The 25,475-nt window shown below is 46.3% G+C and overlaps 3 protein-coding genes across 7 annotated transcripts in view; 1 reads left to right on the plus strand and 2 right to left on the minus strand.

Annotated features, from left to right (window-relative positions):
* The window catches only part of Lix1l (limb and CNS expressed 1 like), a 48,271-nt gene extending 45,651 nt beyond the window's left edge, over positions 1-2,620 (minus strand). Inside the window, 2 exon segments of the mRNA XM_008827599.3 lie at positions 2,267-2,428; positions 2,431-2,620. Coding sequence (XP_008825821.1) covers positions 2,267-2,428; positions 2,431-2,518 — 250 coding nt within the window. The 5' untranslated portion in view covers positions 2,519-2,620.
* Positions 2,621-4,438: 1,818 nt separating this feature from the next.
* On the minus strand, positions 4,439-8,777 carry Ankrd34a (ankyrin repeat domain 34A). 4 transcript variants are annotated; one of them, XM_017796755.2, is made up of 4 exons: positions 8,319-8,777; positions 7,485-8,113; positions 7,320-7,383; positions 4,439-6,882 (listed from the first exon to the last, which is right to left on the minus strand). In XM_017796755.2, the coding sequence occupies exon 4, from the start codon at positions 6,764-6,766 to the stop codon at positions 5,273-5,275; it is 1,494 nt and encodes a 497-aa protein (XP_017652244.1). In that variant the 5' UTR covers positions 6,767-6,882; positions 7,320-7,383; positions 7,485-8,113; positions 8,319-8,777; the 3' UTR covers positions 4,439-5,272. The 4 variants fall into 4 exon arrangements, with proteins under 4 accessions (XP_017652244.1, XP_017652245.1, XP_029416742.1 ...); XM_017796756.2 differs by having other exon boundaries at positions 7,485-7,674; positions 7,872-8,777; XM_029560882.1 differs by having other exon boundaries at positions 7,485-8,777.
* A 974-nt stretch (positions 8,778-9,751) lies between these two features.
* Positions 9,752-25,475, plus strand: part of Polr3gl (RNA polymerase III subunit G like) — a 17,065-nt gene continuing 1,341 nt past the window's right edge. Inside the window, exons 1-7 of one of the 2 annotated variants that reach the window (XM_008827601.3) lie at positions 9,752-9,869; positions 22,187-22,346; positions 22,672-22,801; positions 23,594-23,662; positions 24,000-24,056; positions 24,828-24,901; positions 25,030-25,137. In XM_008827601.3, coding sequence (XP_008825823.1) covers positions 22,221-22,346; positions 22,672-22,801; positions 23,594-23,662; positions 24,000-24,056; positions 24,828-24,901; positions 25,030-25,137 — 564 coding nt within the window. In that variant the 5' untranslated portion in view covers positions 9,752-9,869; positions 22,187-22,220. The remainder of the gene's footprint in view (positions 9,870-22,186; positions 22,347-22,671; positions 22,802-23,593; positions 23,663-23,999; positions 24,057-24,827; positions 24,902-25,029; positions 25,138-25,475) is intronic. The other variant, XM_008827602.3, reaches the window with a different exon arrangement.

Consider the following 25,475-nt stretch of genomic DNA (forward strand, 5'->3'; position numbering starts at 1 on the left):
CGTAACTCCAGTTCCAGGGGATCTGACAGCCTCTTCTGTCTTCCGCAGGCATTGTGCAACACAGGTGCACTTAACTACATGCAGGCAATACACACATACACATAAAATAAAAATATTAAATTAAAAAAATTTTTTAAATGCCTGTAAGTTTCCAAGAGGAAGACTTCAGACTTAGGATGACTACTTCTGGCTACTATTATGCCTTGAGGCAAAATGTTTCCCTTGGAATTGACATAAAAGACCTGAAGCAGCAGGGTACAGCATGCAGCTCCATCAAATAACCTTGTTACATCTAGGAACTGAATTAGAAAGTAACTATATTTGCCCATGAGTTCCAGAAGTATATCCATTGGTATCCCCAGTACCCTGCAGAGTGCCTAGTCTTGGTAGGAGTTAGAGCAGGAGAGATGGCTCTGCAGTTAAGGGCACTGGCTGCTCTTACAGAAGACTCGGGTTCAATTTCCAGCGCCCACCACTGAATATTTACTCCAGTTCCATGGAATCTGATGCCTACTTCTGACTTCTGCAGGTTTGCACACACGGTGCACTTCCACACACGCAGGCAAAACACTCATACACATTAAAAATAAAAAAGGAGTAAAGGAAAATTATGGTAACTGAATCACTGGACATAGCAAAGCAAATCTAAACATCTGTTTTCACTGGAATCTTTGGGTTTACAAAGATATAAACATTTAGAGTAGGAGAAAATGAAACATGGTGGTGCACACTTTAATCCCAGCACCCAGGAGGCAGAGGTAGGTGGATCTCTGTAAGCTCAAGGCCAGCCTGGTCTACATAGCAAGTTCTAGGCCAGCTGGGGCTACAGGAGACACTGTTGAAAGAAAAGAAAGAGGGGAGGGGAGGGGAGGGGAGAGGAGTGGAAGGAAAAAAGGGAGGGAGGAGAGGGAGAGGGAGAGACAGAGGGAAGGAAAGGAAGGGAAGGAAAGCAAGCAAGCATGCATGCTGTCCTTAAAAAAGAGTTAATCAGCAAATCTGAGATAGCGATTTTAAGTACCCCTTCTGTGTCAGTCGCAAAATCTTAATCTATAACCCTTGAAACTGTTGCTCAGTGAATTTGTAAGTTTCTTCCTAAAGGCAGAGCTGGCAAGTGACAGGTCTCAGAAGCTGCATATGCATTTTTTACTATAGTTTCTCTAATAGGAAGGAAGGGGGCAGGAGGTAGGTAGGGAAGGAGGGGAGAGCGAAGAGGAGGGAGAGTGAAGAAAAGAAAAAGCATTCAAGAAAACTCTGCAACTTTTCTCTGTATTAAACTAGAAAGTTAAGGATCTAGTCACTTCCAGATCAAGATGGACCTGGCCAAGCCAAGAGAAGTGATGTGCTGGAAATTCCAAATTTATATTCTGAATCCCACACCCTTCACTGTGTATTCCCTGTCATTTAAACTATAAATTTGGAAGCAGAATTCTGACAGGAAATCCTATATTGGTTAAACAAAAACAACAAAGAAAATTCTCACACCCCTCTTCCCAGAAATTAGGCATCTTTAAGCAGGAGATTTATAAGCAAAATAGGGTTTGTTGCCTGGCTCATTTCCACAGAATTTAGCGTTGAGAGAGCCAAGGCCTGAGATTTATCCTCAGTTCCTGGGCAAGGGCCAGGAAAACAGAGCCAGGCAGACAGAGGCCCAAGTTATGAGGCTCCAACCCCCCCCCACCCCAAAAAAAGACACCAAAGTGAGGTACAAAGTCACAGGAAGCTGGCGTGGGCTCAATGGTATGGGTTCAGATTCAAAGGAACAATTATCCTGAGTGGCTTCTGAAGGCACTCCATAATTCCTTAGCAAATATGAAGTTGTGCTGGAAATTTCAGAGTGAGGCTGAGTAACTTTATTATGAAAAAGTCAGGGTTGAAGAGACGGAGTACAGAACTGCTGGGAAGAAAGATGGAGAACGGTACTGATGACAAATGTCCTGAATCTGAGATAAAGGACAGGATCCCACACCACCAGGACCGGTCCTCAGAGTTGGAAGTTAAAAACCTTAAAGCTACAGGAGTTCCATTTCTAGCAGAGAGAAAAGAAGTTGGAAGAGAGGACTGCATCTGAAAAAGCAGATTCCCTGGAGAACGTACTAGGAACTCAGAGCGGGTGGGCGCCTCCCGGTGTGTGCTACGGCCCAGAAGGAAACGCCCCAAAAGGAAAAGCACGTTCCGGCTGGATGCCAAGCACCACGACCCGGAGCACGGTGGGAGCCAGGCTTCTTCCCCGCCGGCATCCCGCAGGAGGCCGGACCCCCGCACTCACCTCGGCCGTAGCCCTGCGTGTGCTTGGCGAAGCTCCGCACCACGGCCTCCACCGCCTCCCGCAGCACGGCTGGACTGCCCGCCGCACCGGGGGGCAGAGGGAGCCCCGGGGTCCCCGCCAGGAGCAGCGGCGGCGGGGGCGGGGCGGGCGGCGGCGGGGCTGCCCCGTCACCCCCGGCCGCAGCGCCCGGAGAGTGCCTCTCCCGCCGGTGCCCACGCCCGGCTGCAGCCGCTGTGCTCGCAGCGTCTCCATCTCCGCCGCCGGTGCAGTAGGGCCCCGAGTCTGCCAGCCCAGCGAGCTAACGGTCCCAGCCGCTCCAGTCAGCGCCGCCGGGGGACTGAGGGTGGAACCCGGATCCAGCCGTCAATCAGGAGGAGGCGGGTTCGAGCCAGCTCCCATGCCAATCACCAGTGAAAAGGGAGGGAAGGGGCGGGCCTCTGCGCCACCCCACGCAAATGATTGAAGAAGGTTGGAGGTTCTGAGAACCAATTGCAAAGAGAAAAAGCAATATCCTCCAAGAAAGAGAGCCTCTGTGCATCTTTGGGAATCCTGTGGTAAGCTCTAGAAATCCGGCCAGACCTCTGGGGCGGGGCTTGAAGAAAAAATAGGCCCTGTGTAAAGCTGGGGAGAATTGCAGCTAGAGAGGATTCTTAGAGATAATTTTTCTCATCACTTCTTTTTGTAGATGTAGATGCAGAAACTGGTTCAGAGAAGTGGTGTGACTTATCTAAGATCATGTACAATTGGTGATGGAGCTAAAGCAAAATATGATACTGGCCTTAAATGAGCATACGCTATGTACTATAGTTTAGTGCATTGCCTTGTTTAATAACCAGGTTTTATTATTTTACGAATAAGGAAAGTGTTAGGGAGGCTAGATAAATTGCCCAACATCAAATAACTAGGAGACAGAGGGAGGATTCAGACATAGGTGTTATGATTCCAAATGTTTTCACTATTCTACATTGTCAATTTTCTTTCCTTTTCTTTTTTGTTTGTTTGTTTGTTTGTTTGTTTTTGGAGACGGGGCCTTCCTGTAGTCCCAGCTAATCTGGCACTCACCATGTTGACCAGGCTGGCCTTGATCTCACAGAGATCCACCTGCCGTTGCCTCCCAAGTGCTGGGGCTAAAGGCATGTAACACCAGGCCTGGCTTGATTTGTCTGATTTCACCTAAGTTAGTAAGGGCAAAGTAGAATGAGTATCTCTCTTTATTCCTTTACAGAAAGAGCTAGAATATATTCAGAAACCCAGCAGAGTGAGAAAGTCAAGATGTAGGTTAGGAAGGGTACCTTTGTTCATAGTGTCAGGCTGGGTTCATCTAATTGCCAACACACAAACAACTCATGCACACACACTCTACTCTCTTTGGCTGGCTACCAGGGTTTTGGGTTGTTTGTTTTTTTTGTTTTTTTTTTTGTCTTTTTGAGACAGGGTCTCCCTGTAGCCCCAGCTGTCCTGGAACTCACCATGTAGCCCAGGCTGGCCTTGAACTCACAGAGATCTGCCTGCCTCTACCTCCTGAATGCTGAATTTAAAGGCATGCGCCAACACGCCCGGGCTACCATGTCATTTTTTGTTGTTGATGTTTATTTTGTGCGTATGAGTGTTTTGCTTGTATGTAAGTGCATCACTTGCATGTAGTGCCCTCGAAGGCCAGAAGAGGGTGTCAGCATGTGGGGACTGGAAGCAGAACCTCCATCCTCTGCAAGAACAGCCAGTGCTCTTAACCACTAAGCTACCTCTCCAGCTGCTCCAGTTACAACGCCATTTTTTTCTTTAGGTAAAGTCATTACTAGCCACACCACTCCTACAGTGCTCAGAGATTAAACATGGGGCAGTAGAGGTGAGAAACAGAAGAAATGGATGAAGCACACCTGGTGAAAATTTAACTCTATGTAAAAAACAGTATGTAGAAAGTCATGGCTGCTGATAGTGGAGGAAGGGACTCTGTAAGAGTCTTAAATCATTTGAGGGTGGGTACTGAGGAGACTGGAGGAAGGGTCTATCAAATGCCTTAAAAGTTTCAGGACATAGGACACACTTGCCTTTTCTTCTACAACCACAGTTGGTCAGTTGATCTGGATAGCTGTGGCTATAGTCATCTTCACCCTCCCTCCCCTCTCCTCTTTATCCAAGTGCCCCATTTTCAGGCAGAAGTGACAAAACAAAGACTTCTGAACACATTTATTTGACATGTCAAGTGGAGAGAGTGATTTAGGGTTACTCCCCACTTTACCTGTGTGTGTGGGGTGTTCATAAGCTCAGACATACAGAAGAGCAACTTAGATCCCATGACCCACACCGTGGGAAAACAAGACAACCTGTTGTAGTGTTCAGGTAGAGCAGGGTGGGAATCAAAAGCAGGAAGCCAGAAGTGAGGTTGAGGGAATGAAGGGCAGCAGCAGACCTGGGGGGTGGAGGGCTGCTGCTGGAACCCGGAGAAAAGTGAAGATGTCCTGGAAAGTGGTTGGGGCCGGAAACAGGGTGTGAACAAGGAGCCAGGCATGGATGGGGGAACAAGCCCTGCAGAATGAGGCGAAATGTTCATGAAGAGCAAGCAGAGTGTTCAAAGTCATGAGAGGCTGTGTTGCAGGGCACACATGGAAAGCGAGGGGCTCTTTCTGCAGGAAGGCAAAGATACAGGAGTTTAGCCATAAGTAGGGGCTCCCTGCTGCTTCCGAACAAATGCAAGTGAGTCTGGGACCCTAGCACAAGTGGGCCTCTGTGTCTGTTGGTGTGCTGTGCCTATGGGTACCCAAGTAATCCCACATGCGTGTGAAATGACCAGGGCACGAATGCATGGGTCTATACACCCAGTAAATACAGTATTTATCCTTCCGTGGTAGTAAGTCTACTGTGCTTGTGGACACATGCTTACCCATGTGTGCGTGCACAGTGCTGTGAGCACATGCAAGAGATCCCTATGTCCGTGGGATGAGCTGGTTCTCCCGCCTGTCCCATCAGGGTCCTGATCCTCTCCCTCCTCGGCTCCTCTCCCTTCTCTCAGCGCCCTGGTTCCCCTGGCCCGCCCAGACTCTGGAAGCCCCCTAGCAGGCGAATCTGCTCAGTCTGCATGGAGTGGCGTCTCACCAACTTGCGCTTGGTCCTGGGAGACCCTGGCGCCCCAGCATGAGGAGGGGCAGGCAGTGAAGGCGCCCGACCTCCGGGTTGGGGACGAATGTCGGGGATGGGTGGGTGGGGGCTGACGTTGAGCGGAGGCAGGAAACCAGGACGCGTTTGGGAGATGTGGTCCAGGAGCAAGGTCCCGGAGCCCCTCCGCTCCAGCAGCCCCGGACTCCGCCTCCGTCCGCTCAGCGGGGAGACAGCCCCGGGCAGACTTTCCTGGGACTGGCGTGGGGATGGAACCGAGCCCGCGGGAGGGAGGGTCAGCGGGGAGGCGCTGTACCGCCGACGCTCCAGGGACAGGCGGCTGGACTCGGGCGAGTCAGGGCAAAAATGTCCAGGGGTGTCGAACTCCACCGGCTCCATACGGCTCAGTTTTTGCCTTAGCCCTGATGGAGGACCAGACTCCTGAGCCTCAGGCGCAGTGTTCCGTCGCGAGAGGGGACCCCCGCCCGTCACTTTCTCCGCCCATGGGGGCGGGTCCTCCGGGCCTTCGGTGCTGTGACGCCTGGAAAGACGGGGTCTACCAGTCAGGGTCAGGCCGTTGAATTCGGAGGTCAAGCGCTCCATCCCCGGCCTCCCTTCAGCAGGAGGGACGGGTTGAGGAGGAGCCACCAGGCCCCAGGGCTCGGAGTTGAGCCTTTTGAGTGGTTTGGGAGGATGTCGAGGCGGTTTGGGAAGAGGCTCAGAAGGGGAAGGGTCATCAGGAGGCTTAGGAAGAGGGAATTCAAACACGTCCCGTTTCTCTTCTTCTTCCTGGGCGCGAGGGGATAGCAAGCCCCGTCCTCCTCCTGCTGCTGCAGATTGCAGTTGGATTTCCGAAGGCGACGTGCAGACCCCTGGGCTAGGAGGAGCGGGTGCAGGGTCCTCTACCCCTGGGGACGGGGGAGAATTGAGATACTGCCTGGTCTTCTTGGTGCCCGAGGGTGAGGTATCGGTGGTTATGATAATGACCTCCGTGCCCTTGGCCTTGCAGGCGTCCAGCAGCGTGGCAAGGGTCTCGCGGTCCCCGCGGTCCAGAGCGTGGACAAGCGCCGAGGCACCCGCGTGATCTCGGACCGAGGGGTCTGCGCCGTGGGCAAGGAGCAGAGAGGCCACCGCGGCTCCCCCACCCCCGGCGCAAGCGTGCATGAGCGCCGTGCGCCCTAAGCGGTCTGCGATGTTGGGGTCCGCGCCTTGCTCCAGGAGGTAGCGAACCATGCGTGCCTTGTTCTGGGGGTCGTCGTAGCGGGCCCTACAGGCCGCCATTAGCGCAGTCTCCCCTTGGGCATCACCCTCATTCACGTAGGCTCCTCCCTCCAGAAGCAAACGGGCCAAGCGTAGCTTACCCTGACCCACGGCCCGAAGAAGAGCGTGGCCTTCGGTGTGCAGCATAGCTGCGGCTGGGGCGAGAGCACCGGTGGATCTGGGACTGGGACTTGCCGAAGATGGCTAGGGGTGTGGGGGTGGTGGCTGGGAGAGGCCTGAGGTCTCTGTGGTGAAGCCTATCCCTGTGTGTGTGTGTGTGTGGAGAGAAAGAGAGAGAGAGAGAGAGAGAGAGAGAGAGAGAGAGAGAGAGAGAGAGAGACTTATTGACCGGCTCAGCAGGGAAACTGAGGCAGCGATCGAAGTGCCTAGAGTATGATGGGGGACATCTCCAATGCACACAATCCCTCCACTTAACTCCTGCCTTTTAGCTGCCCCATCCCCCTAGCGCATGCCTGAGGAGGTGGGAAGGGTGCACCGGCACTGAGGCATGAGAGCGAGTGCAAATACGTACATGCACGCGCAGGGATATTCGCACCCCATTCTCACCCCACGGCTTATCAGACCTTTCCAACATCCCCCTTTCCTTAGCCACACTTGGAATCCCCCTCGCTAGGATGCTGAACGCCACCCACCCACACACATGCACCCGTACAGTCACACACATATTTCTATTCCTAACCTCTTTTAGATTGCCACATCCCCAAAAATTGAGTAGGGGGAAGGAAGCAGCTTGCATTTGGGACCTAAAGGGGTAGAGGAAGAATTAGGGTTTTCTTTTGCCCCTGCCACGTTCCCCATTGCTTTTTGTTCTTTTCCCTCCCAGCCTGTACCCCCAAATAGATACCTGAATGTCCGCGGAATCTCTGCCTGGCCAGGATTGAAGCCGGGGCCACGGGGGCCTCCGGGGCGGAGGAGCCGGGTGCCTGGGGGCCCACATGGCATGGGGGGGCACCCGGATTCCCTGGGTGTCAGTATCTGCGCCCCGGCGGTGGATCCTGGTCCCTCCTCCCGGTGCGCCCCGGGCACAGCGCCGGCTCCGGAGGAGAGAAGTGGGGTGGGGGGTGGGGGGGCGGAGCTCTGATGTGCTATTTATAGCCCAGTCTCTGCGGGTGGGGGCGTCCGGCACCAAGCCGCTCCCCACCCATGCACACACACATAAACCTTAAAAAAACCTAGAAGCTCCAATCTTGACTTCTCTTTCTTAACCCACCTCCCCTCAGCCCCAACAAACCTAAGTGTTCTTTAGGGCACTCTTCCGTGACCCATTCAGGAACCATCCGGATTCTTCTGAGCTGCAGCAGATCTCCATGAGCGCCAATGCGCCAGACCTGACTGCCACATACGGCATATGGCACACTGTGCAGAGGGGTGCAGGGAGGCAACTGGGATCTGCAGTGGCGTCCACACGTAGTGCACAGAGAGGCAAGAGATGTGACTGCTTTCTCGTAGTTTAAATGCCAGGAAAAGAGTGGCCTGGAATCAGACACAGCAGTACATCGCCACTGCCCTCTCAACAGCACACATCCTAGAGACGCTTGGGTCGGTCTCAGCTCCCTCACACTTCTTCCTTAGATGAGAGGAAGGCGGGTACCCCCGGACATTTTTAGGGCAAGGGGCATTTCCAGATTTTTCTTTCCCTTTTAGGGGGTGTCCATAGAGCGAAACTTCTAATACACACCCTCTCATTACATCTCATTATTCCTTCCCTAGACTCCTTTTTCCATCTCACTTGAAGGTGCCTGCCTGAATCACTCCTCGTCTTCTCTCTTCCAATCTATTTCTGCCTCTCCGTGCCACCTGCCCTGTCTCCATGGTTACCAAGGCTTCTATCTGCATATTTTAGGAATGAGTTTGTGTCCAGCTGGAAGGTACCAAGGGAAGTGGGGGCACAGGAAGTATACTAAGGGTTTGGAAAACTCACCCAGGATCCTAGGTAATTTGAAGTGTGGAGGCCACAAGATAAAAATAATGTTACTGGGGAAGGAGGAGAAATATTTGCAAGGAAAATACCTCTTTTACTAGTTGCTGATGCTATATGCTAAGTGCTTTCTATACATTATCTCCAGTCTTCACAATTCTAAGGTAGGAACTATTTATCTTTTGTAACATGGTTAAGTAATAAGGTTAAGGAAGTTCTTCAAAGTTTCACAGTTATATTTTTGTTCTATTCCATAAACTAGGCATAACATACAGTGTCCCAGGAAAGAGGCCATTTTCTCAGACACCAGGGATATTCTTGTTGACTAACTCCTAGATTTTATCTCTACCCTGAACTCTTTCCTTCTGTTTCTAATCTGTGAAAACTGGACTCTCTTTCCACCCTACCCACCTCTACCAAGGGGCTTGGAAGGCAGTGAAAAGTGTAGGAAACACTTTGCTCATGCCCTCTCTCCCCAACTCTGCTTCTCTGGTCCCCAAACCTTCACCTACTCCACTTCTCTGACACAGCCAGCACCAACCCACAGAAAAGCATTTTGGGGCTGAGCTTGGTGACCCATACCCAATATTCAGGAAGCTAAGGCAGAAGGATCATGAGTTTGAAGCCAGCCTGGAATAGGTAGGTAACTCTTGTCTTTAAAATTATTTTTTTCTTTTTAAGAAAGAAAGTATCTATCTACTGGTGGTGTTAGCGAAGACTGTGTAAGAGTAAAGGGTGGAGTCACCAAAGACTGACTTTAAAGAGTTGCTCTTAAGAGCTATCCCCCACCCCCTTTTAAAAAAATTGTGTCCACAGAGGCCAGAAAAGGGCGTCGGATTCCCTGGAGCTGGAGTGACAAGCGGTTGTGAATTGCCTGACAGGGTTCTGGGAACAGAACTCTGGTCCTCTGCAGCAATCGCTCCAGCCCCTGGGGTACACTCCCCTCCACACAGCCGCCCTCCTCCTCGGGCTCAGTCAAGTCCCTGGAGGAGCCTGAGTGGCAAGTCAGCAGTCTCTTGCTTTCCAGGGTCTCTTCCAGCTGGGCTGCGGTAGGAAATAACTGAAGACTGCTGGTTCTGCAAACCCCTTGTTTCTCGGCGCCCCTCTTCCCAGGCTTTAGTTCCGGCAGGCTCGCTACCCAGCCCCCTCCCCCTCCTCGAGTGGGCGGACCTCCCTCCTCCTCTCCTAGATTGGCCGGAAGAACCCACCAATGGAGAGCTCCGGGAGGCGGGTGTAGAACGCTGGCTGGAGGAAGAAAAGCAAATTTCAAGTTGGCCGCTGCGTGGGCCTCGAGTGGGGGAGGGACGGCAGGTAAGGCTTCCATTTGGTGACTCTGACCCGGTTCGGTCCCTTGCTTCCCGAACTAGTCTACCTGGGCCAACTGCGAAATAGACAAGGCTTTCTGGCAGCCTATTGGATCAGCCCCTTGTTTCTTCCTGCCCTTTCTCCCCTGCGTTCCCATTGCTGTATTGACTGGATACCAGAGAACCGTAGCTTTCTGTCGCGCCTGGGCACAGATATTAAAGCAGAAAGTGAGAAAGGCTCGTTCTTGTAGCTCTGACTCTATTATGGTATCCGCCTCTCTTGAATCTACAACACTAGCCCCCTGTCAGGGGTCTGACACGCCTGTAATCTGTCGAGTCCCTTGAAATGGTACCTCCTCCCTGTCACCCTCCTGGACCACCTTTCTCGAAGAATTAATTGTGCCCTAGTCGAAAAATATCTGATTATCAGCCTCTCTTTCTGTCTTTAATTTTTTATCCCATTTTTAATTTATTTGTGAGTGGGGTGGAGGGTGCGTGGGCACCGCAATGCGCATGGAGGTCAGAGGACAACTTGCAGGAGTGGTTCTCTCCTGGTCACCCTCAGAATCATCTCACTGGTTCTCCCTCTCCCTTCCTTCCTCCTCCTTTCCCGTTATAGGTAGAGACTCTTGCTGTGTAGCTTCGGCTGGTTTCAAACTTGCCTTCCTCCTGCCTCAGCCTCCCCAGTCCTGGGATTACTGGCTCTTTTAATGCTTCTATTCTTTGAGCAGAGGTTTTGTTGGGACAGGCTGTGGTACTTAGTACAGAGTGCTCAATAAGCGTTGATTGAATGGCATTGATTTGTGGGAACTAGTGCTCTTGTTGGGGAGGCAGAATTTAAGCTCCTAACATAATTAGGGAACAATAAAAGACAACACAGTGTATGATTAAGCGTCCTTAAATTAGTAGTTTATTACATTAATGTTTTATAATTATTCTCAGTCCAGAGAAGGAAAAAGGCAAGGAGAACTGGAAGAGAGACTTTATGAAATCACAAGGTCTCCAGTTCAGAAGGCCCATAGAATCATGTATTAATTTGTTCAAACAACGCATATTTACTGAGCACCTACTACATGCCAGACACAATGCTAGACAATGTGGATCACAGTGAATCTTTCATGCATCACCCTTCCTCTGATAAACCCTGCTTAATAAATTGTTATCCAGTTCCTATGTGAAAAAAGGAATCTTTGAGACAGGTCTTGCTATGAAGCCCAAGCTAGCCCAGAACTCACTGTAGTTCAGGCTGGCCCCAACTTTTGCTCCTCCTACCTCAGCCTCCCTGAAAGACTAGGATAACAAGTTTATACCACTACTCCCACAATAAACTTTTTTTAAACTGTGAATATTAAACCTAGGGCCATATAAACACTAAGCATCAACTATCACTGGACTATCTTCCTACCCCCTGTGTCAGCATCTTTAGTAAGAGAAGCCCCTTTTCAGGTCACTCTACTTCTTACATTATTTTTCTCTTTATTTGTTCATTCCACTTAAAAATTATTAGTTTGGGGGTCAGTGGTCACATGGAATGGGTGCATACATGTGGAGGTCAGAGGACAACTTTGTGGAGTCAGCTCTTTCCTTCCAACTTTACATGGTTCCAAGGATCAAACTTAAATTACCAGGCTTGTGTGGTAAGTGCCTCTTACCCACCAAGGCGTCTCATGAGCTTACACTTTCTGCTATTTATTCTTCTGCTAATACCTAACAAACATTCTGAATAAGAAGTATTTAACTCAATGAAATGTATTGTACATTTCCATTTAAATTTTTTTTGGTTTATTTTTGTGTATGAGTGTTGTGCAATGCCCTTGGAGGCCAGAAGAGGGCATCAGATCCCTTGGAACTGAAGTTAGGAATAGTTGTTAGCTGCCATGTGCCATGCAGGTGTGGGTGCTAGGAACCAAACCTGGGTCCTTTGCAAGAGCAGCCAGTGCTGAGCTATCTCTAACCCCTTTGTAGCATATTCATCCCTCTCCTCCCTCCCCCTCCCTCTGCCTTCTCTGACAGGGTCTCATACAACTTAGGTTGCCCTCAGACTCATGACATAGCCAAGGATGAACTTGAACTTCTGCTGACAGGCTTATGCCACCAAGCCCTGTTTTGCCAGGAGCTTGTGCATGTTAAACAAGGTTTTTGGTTGTTATTATTATTGTTGTTTTTGTTTGTTTTCAGCATTAGGGATTGAATCTAGGGCCTCATGCATGCTAGGCAAGGGTCTACCACTGAGCTACCAGTTCCCACGTCTTTCTTAAAAATAAAACATCCTTTTTGTTTACTTATTGTAGAATATACATTTATTTCAGAAAATTTGGGAACACATAAAGATAGAAAAAAAATGTGTATTATTTCATAGCCCTAATGTAGTATTGTTATTAGTATATATATATTTTTTTTTTGGTCTTTTTGAGACAGGGTCTCCCTGTAGCCCCAGCTGTCCTGGAACTCACTATGTAGACCAGGCTGGCCTTGAACTCACAGAGATCCGCCTGCTTCTGCCTCCCAAGTGCTGGGATTAAAGGCGTGTACTACCACGCCTGGCTTATTAGTATTTTTTAACTTTTAAGACTGTATTATTATAGCCAAGCCTGGTGGCACATGAGGCAGAGGCAGGTGGAGCTCTGTGAGTTCAAGGCCAGCCTGGTGTCAACAGTGAATCCAGGCCAGCTGTGGCTACAGGGAGACCCTGTCTCAAAAAGACCAAAAAATCCTATTATATTAGTATTAGTATTTGTGTATGAGGGCACACGTGTGCCATAATGTACATGTGGAGGTCAGAGGACAACTTTTTGGGTCATCTCTTGCCTTCATCTTTATGAGGGTTCCAGGGATTGAACTTTCATTGTCATGAAGCAACACCTTTACCTGCTGAGCCATCTTGCCCAGGCCCTGTTCTTAGTATCATAATATATATTCTCTCAGTTTATTTTATATGCATATACATGTGCTTTCATATGTAAAGAGGATCATATAATAAATTCAACTGTATACCAAGAATAAAAGCATAAAAAAAATAACAAATACAACTTTATATCACGTTCTCCTCACGCTTCATATTGTTAACCTCTTTCTGCCTTTATAACTTGAAGTCATGACTTATATGGTTATATAAGAGTCTAAGATGGTTATTTTATTTTGTAACTATTTATCTATTATTGGACTGTTCATGTTATTTTAGAATATTTTTTGTTGTTTTTTTGAAACAATGTCCCACTATATAGCCCAGGCTGGCCTCCTCCTGCCTTAACCGCCTTTGTGCTGGGATTACAGATGTGTGCCACCATGCCCAGTTTATTTCAGAACTTTTGCTACCATAAATATCTCCTTTATGAGCATTCTGATATTTAATATCTCAGTATAGCCAATGATTTATATATTTATTTATGATATGTTTTTAAAGTAGAATTTCTAGATTAAGGATAAAACCATTCAAAAGACTATTGATTCAGGTGGTCAAATTGCTTCATTGAAAGATTATGTTTATAGTTTTTCTGTGGAGGTATGAGAGTATTCATCTGAAGGAAATTTCACCACAGCCTGATTATTATTTGAATCTTTGTTCTTTTGTTAGGTAGAAAGTGGTTTTATTGGGCTGGGGAGATGGCTCAGTCTGTAAAAATTCTTTCCACTCAACCCTGACAACCTGAGTTCATATCCCTGGAATCCATGTAAAAGCCAGATAGATGGTTTGTGTCTATAATCCCAGCACTCCTATGGTGAGATGAGGTGGAGACAGGAGGATACCTCAGGAGCTTGCAGGCCAGCTAGCCTGGAGTACACAGCCCAGTGGCAAATAAGAGAGACCTTGATTCAAAATTAGGGTGGAAGATGAGGACTAATACCCAGAGTTGTCCTCTGACAACACATGTTATACACACATGCTTCACACACAAAACACATGCACATGCATGTACATACACACACATACACAAAAATATTTTATTCTTTAATTTGTTTTAAATTTTTTATTTATTTATTTTACGTATATGAGTGTCTGCCTGAATGTATATGTGTACCCTTGTCGTGAAGTGCCCACAAAGGCTGGAGGAGGGCACCATATTCCCTGGAACTTGAGTTAAGGACTGTTGTTAGCCACCATGTGGGTGCTGGGAACCCAGGTCCTTTGCAAGAGCAGCCTGTGCTCTTAACCACTGAGCCATCTCTCCAGGCCCCATAAAAATATTTTTAAAGAAACTGATAGCTTAGTGGTTAAGAGCAATTACTGCTCTTCCAGGGAATGGGGTTTGATTTCCATATCTGGCAGCTCACAACTGCCTACAACTGTAGCTCCAGGGAATCTAACACCTCTGGCCTCCATGGGTAGCTGCACTCATAGGTACCCACACGCACAGACACACACATGCAAAAATAAAAGTAGTTTTTTGTTTGTTTAAACAGGGTCTCCCTGTAGCCCCAGCTGGCTGGAACTTGATGTGTAGACCAGGCTGGCCTCAAACTCATAGAGATCTGCCTGCCTCTGCCTTCCAAGTGCTGGGTTTAAAGGCAAAAATTGTTTATTGACCATTCTTTTGTCAAATTCCTTTTATCTCCTTTGTCCATTTTTTTCTTTCCTCTGTTTGTTTTGGTTTGGTTTTTGTAATTATATTTTTATTGAATTTTTGTGCACTTCATACAAAACATCATAATCATCTTTATACCCCCTCCCCCATCCACATCTCCCTTCGCCCCGCCCCCCAATCTAATTTCATGTATTCTGTCATATATAGTAAAGCCTATCGAGTCAAGTTAGTGTACCCAGACATCCCTCAGTGGAAATTCATCCACTAGGATTGGTTTGATCTTTTTGGTTTTTTTTTTTTTTTGAAAAAAGGCCTTACTGTGTAGCCCAGGCTTGCCTAAAAGCCCCCCAATCTAATTTCATGTATTCTGTCATATATAGTAAAGCCTATCGAGTCAAGTTAGTGTACCCAGACATCCCTCAGTGGAAATTCATCCACTAGGATTGGTTTGATCTTTTTGGTTTTTTTTTTTTTTTGAAAAAAGGCCTTACTGTGTAGCCCAGGCTTGCCTAAAACTTGCAGTCCTCCTGCCTCACTTCGCTAGTGCTGGGATTACAGGTGTGCACCACAAGCCTAACTTCACTTGCTATTTCTTTTTCTCTAGTACTAGGGATTGAACCTAAGGCCTTGCACATGCTAAACAAGTGCTCTATCAGAAAAATATTCCCAGTCACCTTTTTTTCTTTGGGAATGATTTTTTTTTTTCATTTAGCTTTCTAAGAGTTTTAGCATTATAAGTACTAACTTCTTACCTTGTGTATTACAAATATAGCTACTGTAAACACTAGAGTGGCCATGGTCACTACATCAACTCCTTTAGGGCCCTTACCCATTCTCAAGGCAAAATAGTATTTGTATGCGGAGAGTGCTACCAGAATATGCCTCAGGGAGTTCACTGTTTAGTCCATTTTACTCAGTGCTTTATCACTAACACCTAGAACAGTACCTGACATAGTAGGTTTATCATCATTCCCATTTTACAGATGAAGAGAGACGTTTAGAGATAATAAAGAACCAAAGTTTATGTAGTGAGGAAATGACAGAACTGCGATTTTTGTTTGTTTAGTTGGTTGATTGGGTGTTTTGAAACAGGATCTTAATGTTGCTCAAGATGGCCTGGAACTTATTATGTAGCCTAGGGTGACCTTAAAGTCCTGATCCTCCCAACTAAACCGCTCACACACCTAGCTTTTCCTTAATTTGATGTATTTGTTAGTGCTTTTTTGTTGAAATCTGCTTTTTTTTTTTGGTCTTTTTAAGACAGGGTCTCCCTGTAGCCCCAGCTGTCCTGGAACTCATTATGTAGACCAGGCTGGCCTTGAACTCACAGGTGCTGGCCTTCCAGGTGCTGGGATTAAAGGCATGTGCCACCACGCCCGGCCCAAAATTTGCTTTTTAAGTAATTTTTACTACACTATATAAGTGTGCCTACCTGGGACTGAGTCTATTGCACATGAAAGCTGTTATGTGGGGAAAACACTAGTGGACATTGGTGAAGGAACAGATTTCCAGCTAGACTGTGGGAGACATTAAATAGCCTCAAGAATTTAGACTTTGTTGCAATCTTTTCTTAATGTTTTTATTAGCATATTAGCATATATTAATACATAGCCTGGCAAGGTGGCACATGCCTTTAATCCCAGCACTCAGGAGGCAGAGGCAGGGGGATATCTGAGTTCAAGGTCGGCTTGGTCTACATAGCGAGTTGCAGGCCAGCTGGGGCTACAGGGAGACTCTGTCTCAAAAAAGACAAAAATATATTAATCACATAATGATGAGTTCCACTATAACATTTGCATGCATGTACACAATGTATTTCAGTCATATTCTCTTTCTCTCCCCCTGCCCCCCATACACAGAGGCATGCACATTGCCCTTTCTTTGCCCTTCCCATTCCTACTAATCTTCCCAATTAGACCCCTTATGTTTCATGTCTTTTGTGTGTTGTGTATGTGTGTGTGAGCATGGGAGAGGGTTTCTTTATGGAGCATGGGCACCTTACCAGTGGTTACACCACTGAAGAAAATGTCTCTCCCTCTCCCATCAACCATTAACTTCTTATAAATTCTTAGGGAGGGGTAGGGTCTCATGTTCTCCCATTTCTCTGACTGGGTATTGTCAGGCCAAATCCTGTGCAGATCTTAGGCAGGAATTCCCAGCTGCTGTGAGTTCAAGGGTGCCACAGTTGTGGCCTCTGGAAGTCGATGTTCTACACCACTCCACCCTTCTGATTCCTACAGTCTTTCTGTCTCTTCTCTGTTGTTCTCCAAGCTTTGGAAAGGCTGATATAGATATCCCATTTATGGCTGCACATTCCACGATCATGTGTTCTCCATGCTTTCACCAGTTATGAGTCTCTACAGCTTTACCATTAACCATTACAAAAAGAAGCATCTCTGAACAAAACTGACAACAGCACTAATGCGTGGATAAAAGTAGTTCTTCAGAAGGCAGTTTGATGGCATGTGATATCCATTTAGCAAAACAACAGCTAGCTTCCCACTAGAGCCTCTGATCACCCTAGCCAGGTGGTTTTGAATGGGTTTACAGTGCCATTTGTTGCAGTCTTGTTTATGGGGTTTTGTTTGTTTGAGCTCCATCCTCTGGTGTGCTGGATTAAAGGCAGGAATCACCATGCCTGACACTTTGTTGCAATTTTTTTTGAGGGGAGGGGCTCCCTGTAGCCCCAGCTGACTTGGAACTCACTATGTAGATAGACCAGGCTGGCCTTGATCTCACAGAGATCCACCTGCCTCTGCCTCCAAAGTGCTGGGAGTAAAGGTGTGACTCACCATGCCCAGCCCTTTTAAAGAATTTTTATTTATTTTTATTTTATGTGTTTTGCCTGCATGCATGTAAGTGCACCCGTGTCATGAAGTGCCCATGGAGGTCAGAAGACGGTGTTGAAGTCCCTGGAACTGGAGTTATGGACAGTTGTTAGCTGCCATGTAGGTACTAGGAACCAAACTTGGGTTCTCTGTAAGAGCAGCCAGTGCTCTTAACTGATGAGCCATGGCTCCAGCCCCCAACTTGGTTGCAATCTTAAATAGCAGCTTCATCTCAGATTCCCAAACTCAGTGGGGAAAATGGATGGTGTCTAGTTTCTAAACATCAGCTTGTTGCCTGAACTAAATAGCATTTGTTATCTTTTCCTCATCTTTGGATGTCATTTGTTAATAGGAGAACTGTGTGGAAATGGGGTTAGATCTGTCTAACCTCAGAGTTCATGGCCTTTTCTTGACTCTCCATTGCTTCGCCATCAGTAATTCTCCTCTCTGTGCTCAAGCTGCATCTGTCAAATGGAAGGAGACCTAACCAGCTGCTTGATCCTTTCCCTAGAAATGGGACCAAAGATAGAATAAGTTCTTACCCTTTCCTGAGTCTCCGTGAAACATCCTCTCCCAAGTTCTTTTCAAGCAGATTACAATTTAATCTTGTAACCAGCAGCCATTTCTTTTCTTAAGCCTTTTTCATGATATTTGGGCTTTGAGACACTTCCAGTTTCTCACTCATTTTCTCATTGTCTTCCTGCTACAAATGATTGATCTTGCGTTTACTACTATGTAAATGCATTTAATTTTAATTAAATTTTTAGCTTTTTAAAGTTTTTAAAATTATTTTTATTTTATGTGTATGAGTGTACTGCCTGCATGTGTGTAAGTGCACCATATTGTGCAATGCCCATGGAAGTCATAAGAGGGCATGTGAGTGTTGGGAATTGAACCCAGATCCTCTGTAAGAACAGTCAGTGTTCTTAGCTGCTGAGCTATCCCTCCAGCCCCAACCTTTTTATTTTTAGTTAATTTTTGTGTGTGCGAGTACAGGTGTGTGCATGCCACAGTGTGTGTATAGAGGTCAGAGAACAACTGTTCTCCCCTTCTATCTTGTTGAGGCAAGGGTCTCTAACCAAAGACTTCCACTGTTCACTGGTCTCTACCTCCCATCAGTTCCAGGGTTTGAACTCAGGTCATCAGGCTCATATGGCATGTGCTTTTACCCATTGAGCTCTCTCCTTAGCTCCCTAGTTAAAATTTAAAATTGATAATTTTGTTTATTAGCTGGTCAGTAGTTCAAGGTCATCTTTGGCTACACACCAAGTTCTAGGCCAGCCTCAGCTACGTGAAATCCTGTCTCAGAAAAGCTTATACACACACACACACACATGCACGCACGCACGCATGTACGCACATACACAAACACATGTACACACCCGTACACATGCCCTCCTTCCTTAGCCTTCCAAGTGCTGGAATTGCAGGCTTGAGTCACAATGCCTACCTACTAATTTTATCTTACTACAAAAGACATATTTTCCATTATAGGAAAAAGTAATATACAAACAAAAAAAAAGGAGGAGGAGGAGGAGGAGGAAGAGGAGAAGCAAAAGCCCATCACTCGAAATTAAACAGCATTAATTTTTACTGCAATTCATTCATTCATTCGTGTGTGTGTGTACATGCACGTGTGCTTGTGTATCAAATTATCAAACTTTTCTCTTTTCATCATGTGAATCCCAAGGATTGAACTCAGGTCCTCAAACTGGGCAGCAATTGCATTTACCTGCTGAGCCATCACACAGGCCCAGCAGCCTTAATTTTTGGTGTATATCTTTCAAGAAGCACTTTTTTGTTCATATATATGTGTGTGTTAGACATATTACAGATTACCTTCTATATTTTATTTTAAATCTTTGGTCATCAACCAATCCTTTGTGAATTTTGCTTTTCCTTTTCTTTTTCCTTTGCTGAAGATCAACCCCAGGACCCCTCATCTGCTAGGGAAGTGCTTGAGATGTATCCCCAGCACTTGGGAGGCAGAGGCAGGCGGATCTCTGTGAGTTCAAGGCCAGCCTGGTCTACATAGTGAGTTCCAGAACAGCTGGGGCTACAGGGAGACCCTGTCTCAAAAAGACCAAAAAAAAAAAATTTATTTATTTATTTATTTTTGTTTTCTTTTATCTTATTTGGTTTTTTTGTTTTGGCCTTGAACTCACAGAGCTCCACCTACCTCTGCCTCCCAAGCGCTGGGATTAAAGGCATGTGCTACCATGCCTGACTCCTTTTTTACTTTTATTTGAGACAAGGTCTTGCTTAATTGACCAGGCTGGCCTTGAACTCAACTCTGTAGCCCAGGCATGCCTTGAATTTGCAATTTTCATGCTTCGGGCTCCCCAGCAGCTGGAATACTGACCTGCACCATCAGGCCCAGCCCACTTAAAAAAATTAGTTTTGGGAGCTGGAGAGATGGCTTAGTGGTTAAGAGTGGGTACTGTTCTTTCAGAGGACTGGAGTTCAGTTCCTGGCACTCATGTCAGGCAGCCTATAATCGCCTGAACCTCCAGCTCCAGAGGATCTGATGTCTTGTTTCTGTGGGCACTTGCACATATGCATACAAACACACACACACATGCACACACACACACATATACAATAATAGTAATAATAATAATGATGATAATAAATCTTTTAAAAATTATTAGATTTTATTTTTAGAACAATTTAATATACATGCCATATTTGGCGACACAGGCCTGTAATCTTAGCTCCTTGGAAGGCAAAGGCAAGACAATCAAAAGTTCAAGTCTACAGAGTGAATTCAAGGTCAGCCTGGGCAACTTATCAAGACTGTATCAAAATTAAACATTTTTAAAGGGCTGGGGGTGTTGCTCAGTGACACAGTGCTTTCTTAGCATGCACAAGGTCCTGGGTTCAACCACCATTACTGCATAATAATATAAAACAAACAGGTTTACAGAAAAACTGAGCCAGTAATCCTGGCTACCCCATATACCTCTGACACATGGTTCCCCTATTATTAATGTTGTGTACAATTAATGAATCAATATTGATACATTATTATTTGTTGAGGTCCTTGTTTCATTCAGGTTTCTTTAGTTTTTATATAATGCTCTTTTCACGTATCAGGCTCTCATCCAGGATACCACATTATCTCCTTGGGGTCCCTCAAGGCTATGGAAGTTTCTCACTTTCTGATAATCTTGAAGAGAGCTAGCCAGAAGTATTGTAGGTATATTGTGAGATAGCTCTCTATCGGAAGCTGATGTTTATCAATGACTAAACAGGGTTATGAGCTTTGGGAATGATGATTACAAAAGTAAAAGTACAATATCAAATCTGGGTAGCATATACCTGCCATCCTAGCCAAGACAGCAGGGCTGAGAGTTCAAGGGCAGCCTGGGCTACAGTGTGAGACCTTGTCAAGGAAGAATGGAGGGAAGGGAGGAAAGGAGGAAGGGAGAGAGGGAGGCAGGCACACGCCTTGTAATGTCAGCACTCCAAACATAGAAGCAGAAGGACCAAAAGTTCAAGGTCAACTTCTGCTACATAAGTTTGAGACCAGCCTGGGCTACATGAGATCCTGTCTAAAAAATAAAAATTAAAAAAAAGAGAAAAAAAGTTTCCTCATATCATATTAAGAGCACATATTGTCAACAGGATTTACTGCTTTTGCTGTTGATCTTAGTCACCTGGGTGAAACAGTGTTTGTTTAGTCTGTCCACTAGAAAGTTACTCCACACCCTCCAACTTTCAAACCATACTGGACAAATTTTCCTATATACATCCACACTGTAGGAGTCAAGAGTTCTGCTCCTCTCCTTAGTGTGCACTAGCTACATATTTTATTGGGAGTTCTGCACAATAAATGACTGTTCTTTCCCAGTCATTTATATCACTATGGACTCGTGAATATTTATAATTTGGTGTTATAATCTAATATCACTTTATTTTATTTTGTTTTTTGAGGTAGGGTCTCACAATGTAGCACTGGCTGGACTGGAACTCAATATGTAGACCAGGCTAGCCTCAGTCTCACAGAGATCCATATCCCTGTATCTCTCAAGTACTGGGATTAAAAGCATGCACCGCCGTGCCTGGCATTTTATTTTATTTTATTTTTGAAATATGGTCTTGCTATGTAGCCCCAAATGACCTGAAACTCTCTATATAGACCAAGCTGGCCTCACACTTGCAATTTCCTGCCTCAGTTTCCCAGGGAGGGGGGCCTTCCCCACCCCCACCTCCACCTCCAATGCTGTGTTGATGAGATTACAAGTGTGTGAAACTGTGGTATCATGCCCAAGTTCATTTTTTAAAATGTTTGTGTGTGTGTCTCTGTATGGGTATATGCCACATGTGTGTGGCTACTCACAGAGGCCAGAAGAAGCATCAGATCGAGCTGGATTTATAGGCAGCTATGAGCTGCCCAGTGTGGGTTCTGGGAATTAAACTCAGATCTTTTGGAAGAACAGCAAGTGCTCTTAACCACTGAGCCATCTCTCAGTCCCATGCCCAAGTTTTTAAAAATCTTTTAACACTTAGATTATGTGCAAGGCAGGGGTGGGGGGTGTATATGTGAAGGTGCACATATAACAGCATGCTTGTTGGAGATCAAAGGACAATTTGTGGGAGTCAGTTCTCTCCTTCCACCACATGGGTTCCAGGAATTGAACTGATGTCTTCAGGCTTGGTGGCAGGCTCCTTTACTTGATGAGCCATCTTGCAGGCCCCAACTGATTTATTTACTTACCTATTTATTTATTTCCTGTCACTCAAAGTTTGTTGAATAGCACTGGTTTTTCAAGTATCATGGAGAAAGAGCTTGGGCTATAGCTCAGGAGTGGAGTACTTACCTAGCATGAGCAAGGCCTGGGTTTGAACCCCAGAGCTGAGGGGAAAAAAAAGTCAAGTGTCATACAAAGAAGATTGGGTGTCATGTATCTCCTCAGTCCCTGTCTGCTCTACTGTACTTCTTTATCTCTTTGTTTTTTTGTCTTTATCAGGTTTTTATCACAGAGTATCCAGGCCCCCTCCACCATGGCCAGCCGGGGTGGGGGCCGGGGTCGTGGCCGGGGCCAGTTGACCTTCAACATGGAGGCTGTGGGCATTGGGAAGGGTGATGCTTTACCCCCACCCACCCTACAGCCTTCACCGCTCTTCCCTGTGAGTGTCTCCCCTGCTTTCCCAATATTCCCTTTCACCTCTCACTGGCTACATGTGACCCTGAAAACCTCCTGGGCTGCCATGAAACCATCCTCATATTGCCCCTCTCTGTCTCTACACTCCCGACCCACAGGGGATGTTTTCCAGACAAAGAAGTGATTACCTTCCCATACTCCCAGCTCCCCAGCTTTCAAAATGATGTATTGCTCTCCCGTTCTTTCTTGGTCCTATGTTTACTGGGAACATTGGGTTCAACTTGTGGGAAAGGCCCTCTAAGGTATATGCTGTAGCCTTTTCATCCTTAGCTGACTTTCTGCCTCCTTAGCCTTTGGAGTTCCGCCCAGTGCCACTACCCTCAGGAGAGGAGGGGGAATATGTTCTGGCACTGAAGCAAGAGCTACGTGGGGCCATGAGGCAGCTCCCCTACTTCATCCGGCCAGCTGTCCCCAAGAGAGGTCAGTTAAAAGGCTAGCATTGTGGTTGGCATGCCTCCTATAGGCAGCGCCCCTGTTTAGCATTCTTAGGGGCTGGAAAGGCACAGGAAGTACACTGCCTAACTGGGGAGAGCATTAAAAATTACTTCTCTGTCTGAAATACATCACAGTATTTGTCATTTGAGTTGTACAATAATCCTGGGATGATGGGAAGTTAAATACTGGTTTCTTATTTCACATGTATAAAGGGGGAGGTATCTTGAAATTTTAAACAAAATTTAACAGGCTCCAACCAATTAGAAGGACCATGACACTGGGTCTCTGAGCACCCTACCTACTCAAAGTATTAACCCCTTGGTTAGTGAGTCATGGGAAGCTCAGGGAAAACAGGAGAGACTAGAGAAGGCAGCTCTACTGGGAGGCTTGGGTGGTGGATACTTACCAGCTGTGAGGAAGTGCAGTGTTCAGTGTATTGACAGCTGGTGCATTCCTACTCAAGACCTGGAAGCTGAGTTTAGAGACATGAAAGACTTACCAAGTTAACCCACTAGTAAGAAGGAAAGAGAAGGCGGAAACCCTGGTTTCTCCTTCCCTTGTATAACTTCCAATGCAGAGCCACTTCTCAGAAGAGCAAGGGCTTTGGGCTAAGGGTAACTAAAGGGCACATTAGAAGATGGATGAGGTCTTCACCAAAACTGGCTCCATGGGCTCTAGAGTGAGAGGACTGATAATTCCTTAGAATTAAGAGTAGATCCTTAGGAACAACCTTGTTCTAGGGATAAAACTCTTAACTCTTGTCTTCTGACTCCTCAGATGTGGAACGTTACTCGGACAAATATCAGATGTCAGGGCCTATTGACAATGCCATCGATTGGAACCCTGGTAAGTAATTGACCTCTCCATTGAATGTTCTTCTTTCAAATGCTTGAGATGGCTCAAACCACCACCACCTCCTCCTCCAGTGTCCCACCCTTCCTCTCCTATGCAGCATCCACAAAATAGAATATCAAATATGCTCCAAAACATTCTCAGATTCAACTGGAAAACCCCTATTTTTAAAGCACCTCCAGAGGCATTCAGGCTACCATTTTGTTCTGAGAAACTTCAAACCAATCCCTTCCTTCCTGTCCCTTTAAACCCCACCTCCCCTTGAGTACCAGCAATCATTCATGGAAAACCCAGACAGGGTCTGTTGACACCCCACTTTCACTGTTCCCAGATTGGCGGCGTCTACCCCGAGAGCTGAAGATTCGGGTGCGGAAGTTACAGAAGGAGCGTAAGTGTTTCTGGGAAATAAGGTTTTTTGGTTTTTTTTTGTTTTTAAATCAGTTGAATGCTTTAGTGGCCACGGGATGGCAGCAGAGTGGCGTGCTGCAGGAGGGTGATATAGAAGGCTAGTATAGGTCAGAGAATGGCTCTGCAGGTAAAGGCACCGCTACCAATCCCTGGGACCCACATGGTAGAAGGAAAGAATCAGCTCTCACCTCTACATGTGTGCCATGGCATGCGTACATACACATGCACATGCATACACATGAAATAAATGAATAAAATGTGATTTTTTTTATTTTATTATTTTTATGTGTATGCATGTATTGCCTGCTTGTAAGTGCACCCCCATGTTGTGCAATGCCATCAGAGGTCAGATAAGGCTGTCGGATCCCCTGGGACTGGAGTTATAGACAGTTAGCTGCCATGTGAGTGCTGGGATTCAAACCCAGGTCTTCTGCAAGAACAACCAGTGTTCTTAACCGCCAAGCCATCTCTCCAGCCTGATAATTTTTTTTTAAATAAAAAAAGAAAATAGGGCTGGAGAGATGACAGTACCGTTATAAATTATAAGCTTGTACTGTTCTTCCAGAGGACCTCAGTTAGGTCCTCAGCACCCACATCAGATACAGCTCACAACTGCCTATGACTCCAGCTTCAGGGGATCCAACACCCTCTTCTAATCTGCACGGGCACCTTCACATGAATGGCATGCACATACACAAAAATAGTAAGGAGATGTGCTTTCTAATGGTTGGCTTTTTGATCCTTTCAACAGGGACCACTATTCTACTTCCCAAGAGGCCCCCTAAGACCACAGAAGATAAAGAGGAAACAATACAGAAACTAGAGGTGAGGAGGAAGGCTGATGGTCGTGAACTCCTGGGCTCCAGGTTCCTTCCCCGTCCCTTGGCCTGCCTGTATCTCAGTTCTCCCCTCTATTAAGTGTGAGTTTCTCTTCCTATCCATCCTCACATGAGACACTAGAGAAGAAGGAAGAAGAAGTGACTTCCGAGGAAGATGAAGAGAAAGATGAAGAAAAGGAAGAGGAAGAAGAAGAGGAATATGATGAAGAAGAACATGAAGAGGTGAAGGGGAACCTCTACCCCAGCCCTCCTCTCTTTCCTTCATCAGTTCTGGGCTCTCAACACTTTTTAAAAATATTTTATTATTTTTATTTTATGTGTATACTCGAGTATATTGCCTGCATGTGTATAAGTGCACCTGTGTTATGCAGTGTCCTCAGAGATCAGAAGAGGGCATTGGATTCCCTGAAACTGGAGTTATGGATGGTTGTTAGCCACGAACCTAGGTCCTCTACAAGAGCAGCCAGTGTTCTTAACCGCTGAGCCATCTCTCCAGCCCCTCAACTCTTTTATTATTATTATTATTATTATTATTATTATTATATTAGTTTGCTTGTTTT

This window comes from Nannospalax galili, unplaced genomic scaffold (genome assembly GCF_000622305.1).
Source record: "Nannospalax galili isolate Female #2095 unplaced genomic scaffold, S.galili_v1.0 scaffold693, whole genome shotgun sequence".
Lineage (NCBI taxonomy): Eukaryota > Metazoa > Chordata > Mammalia > Rodentia > Spalacidae > Nannospalax > Nannospalax galili.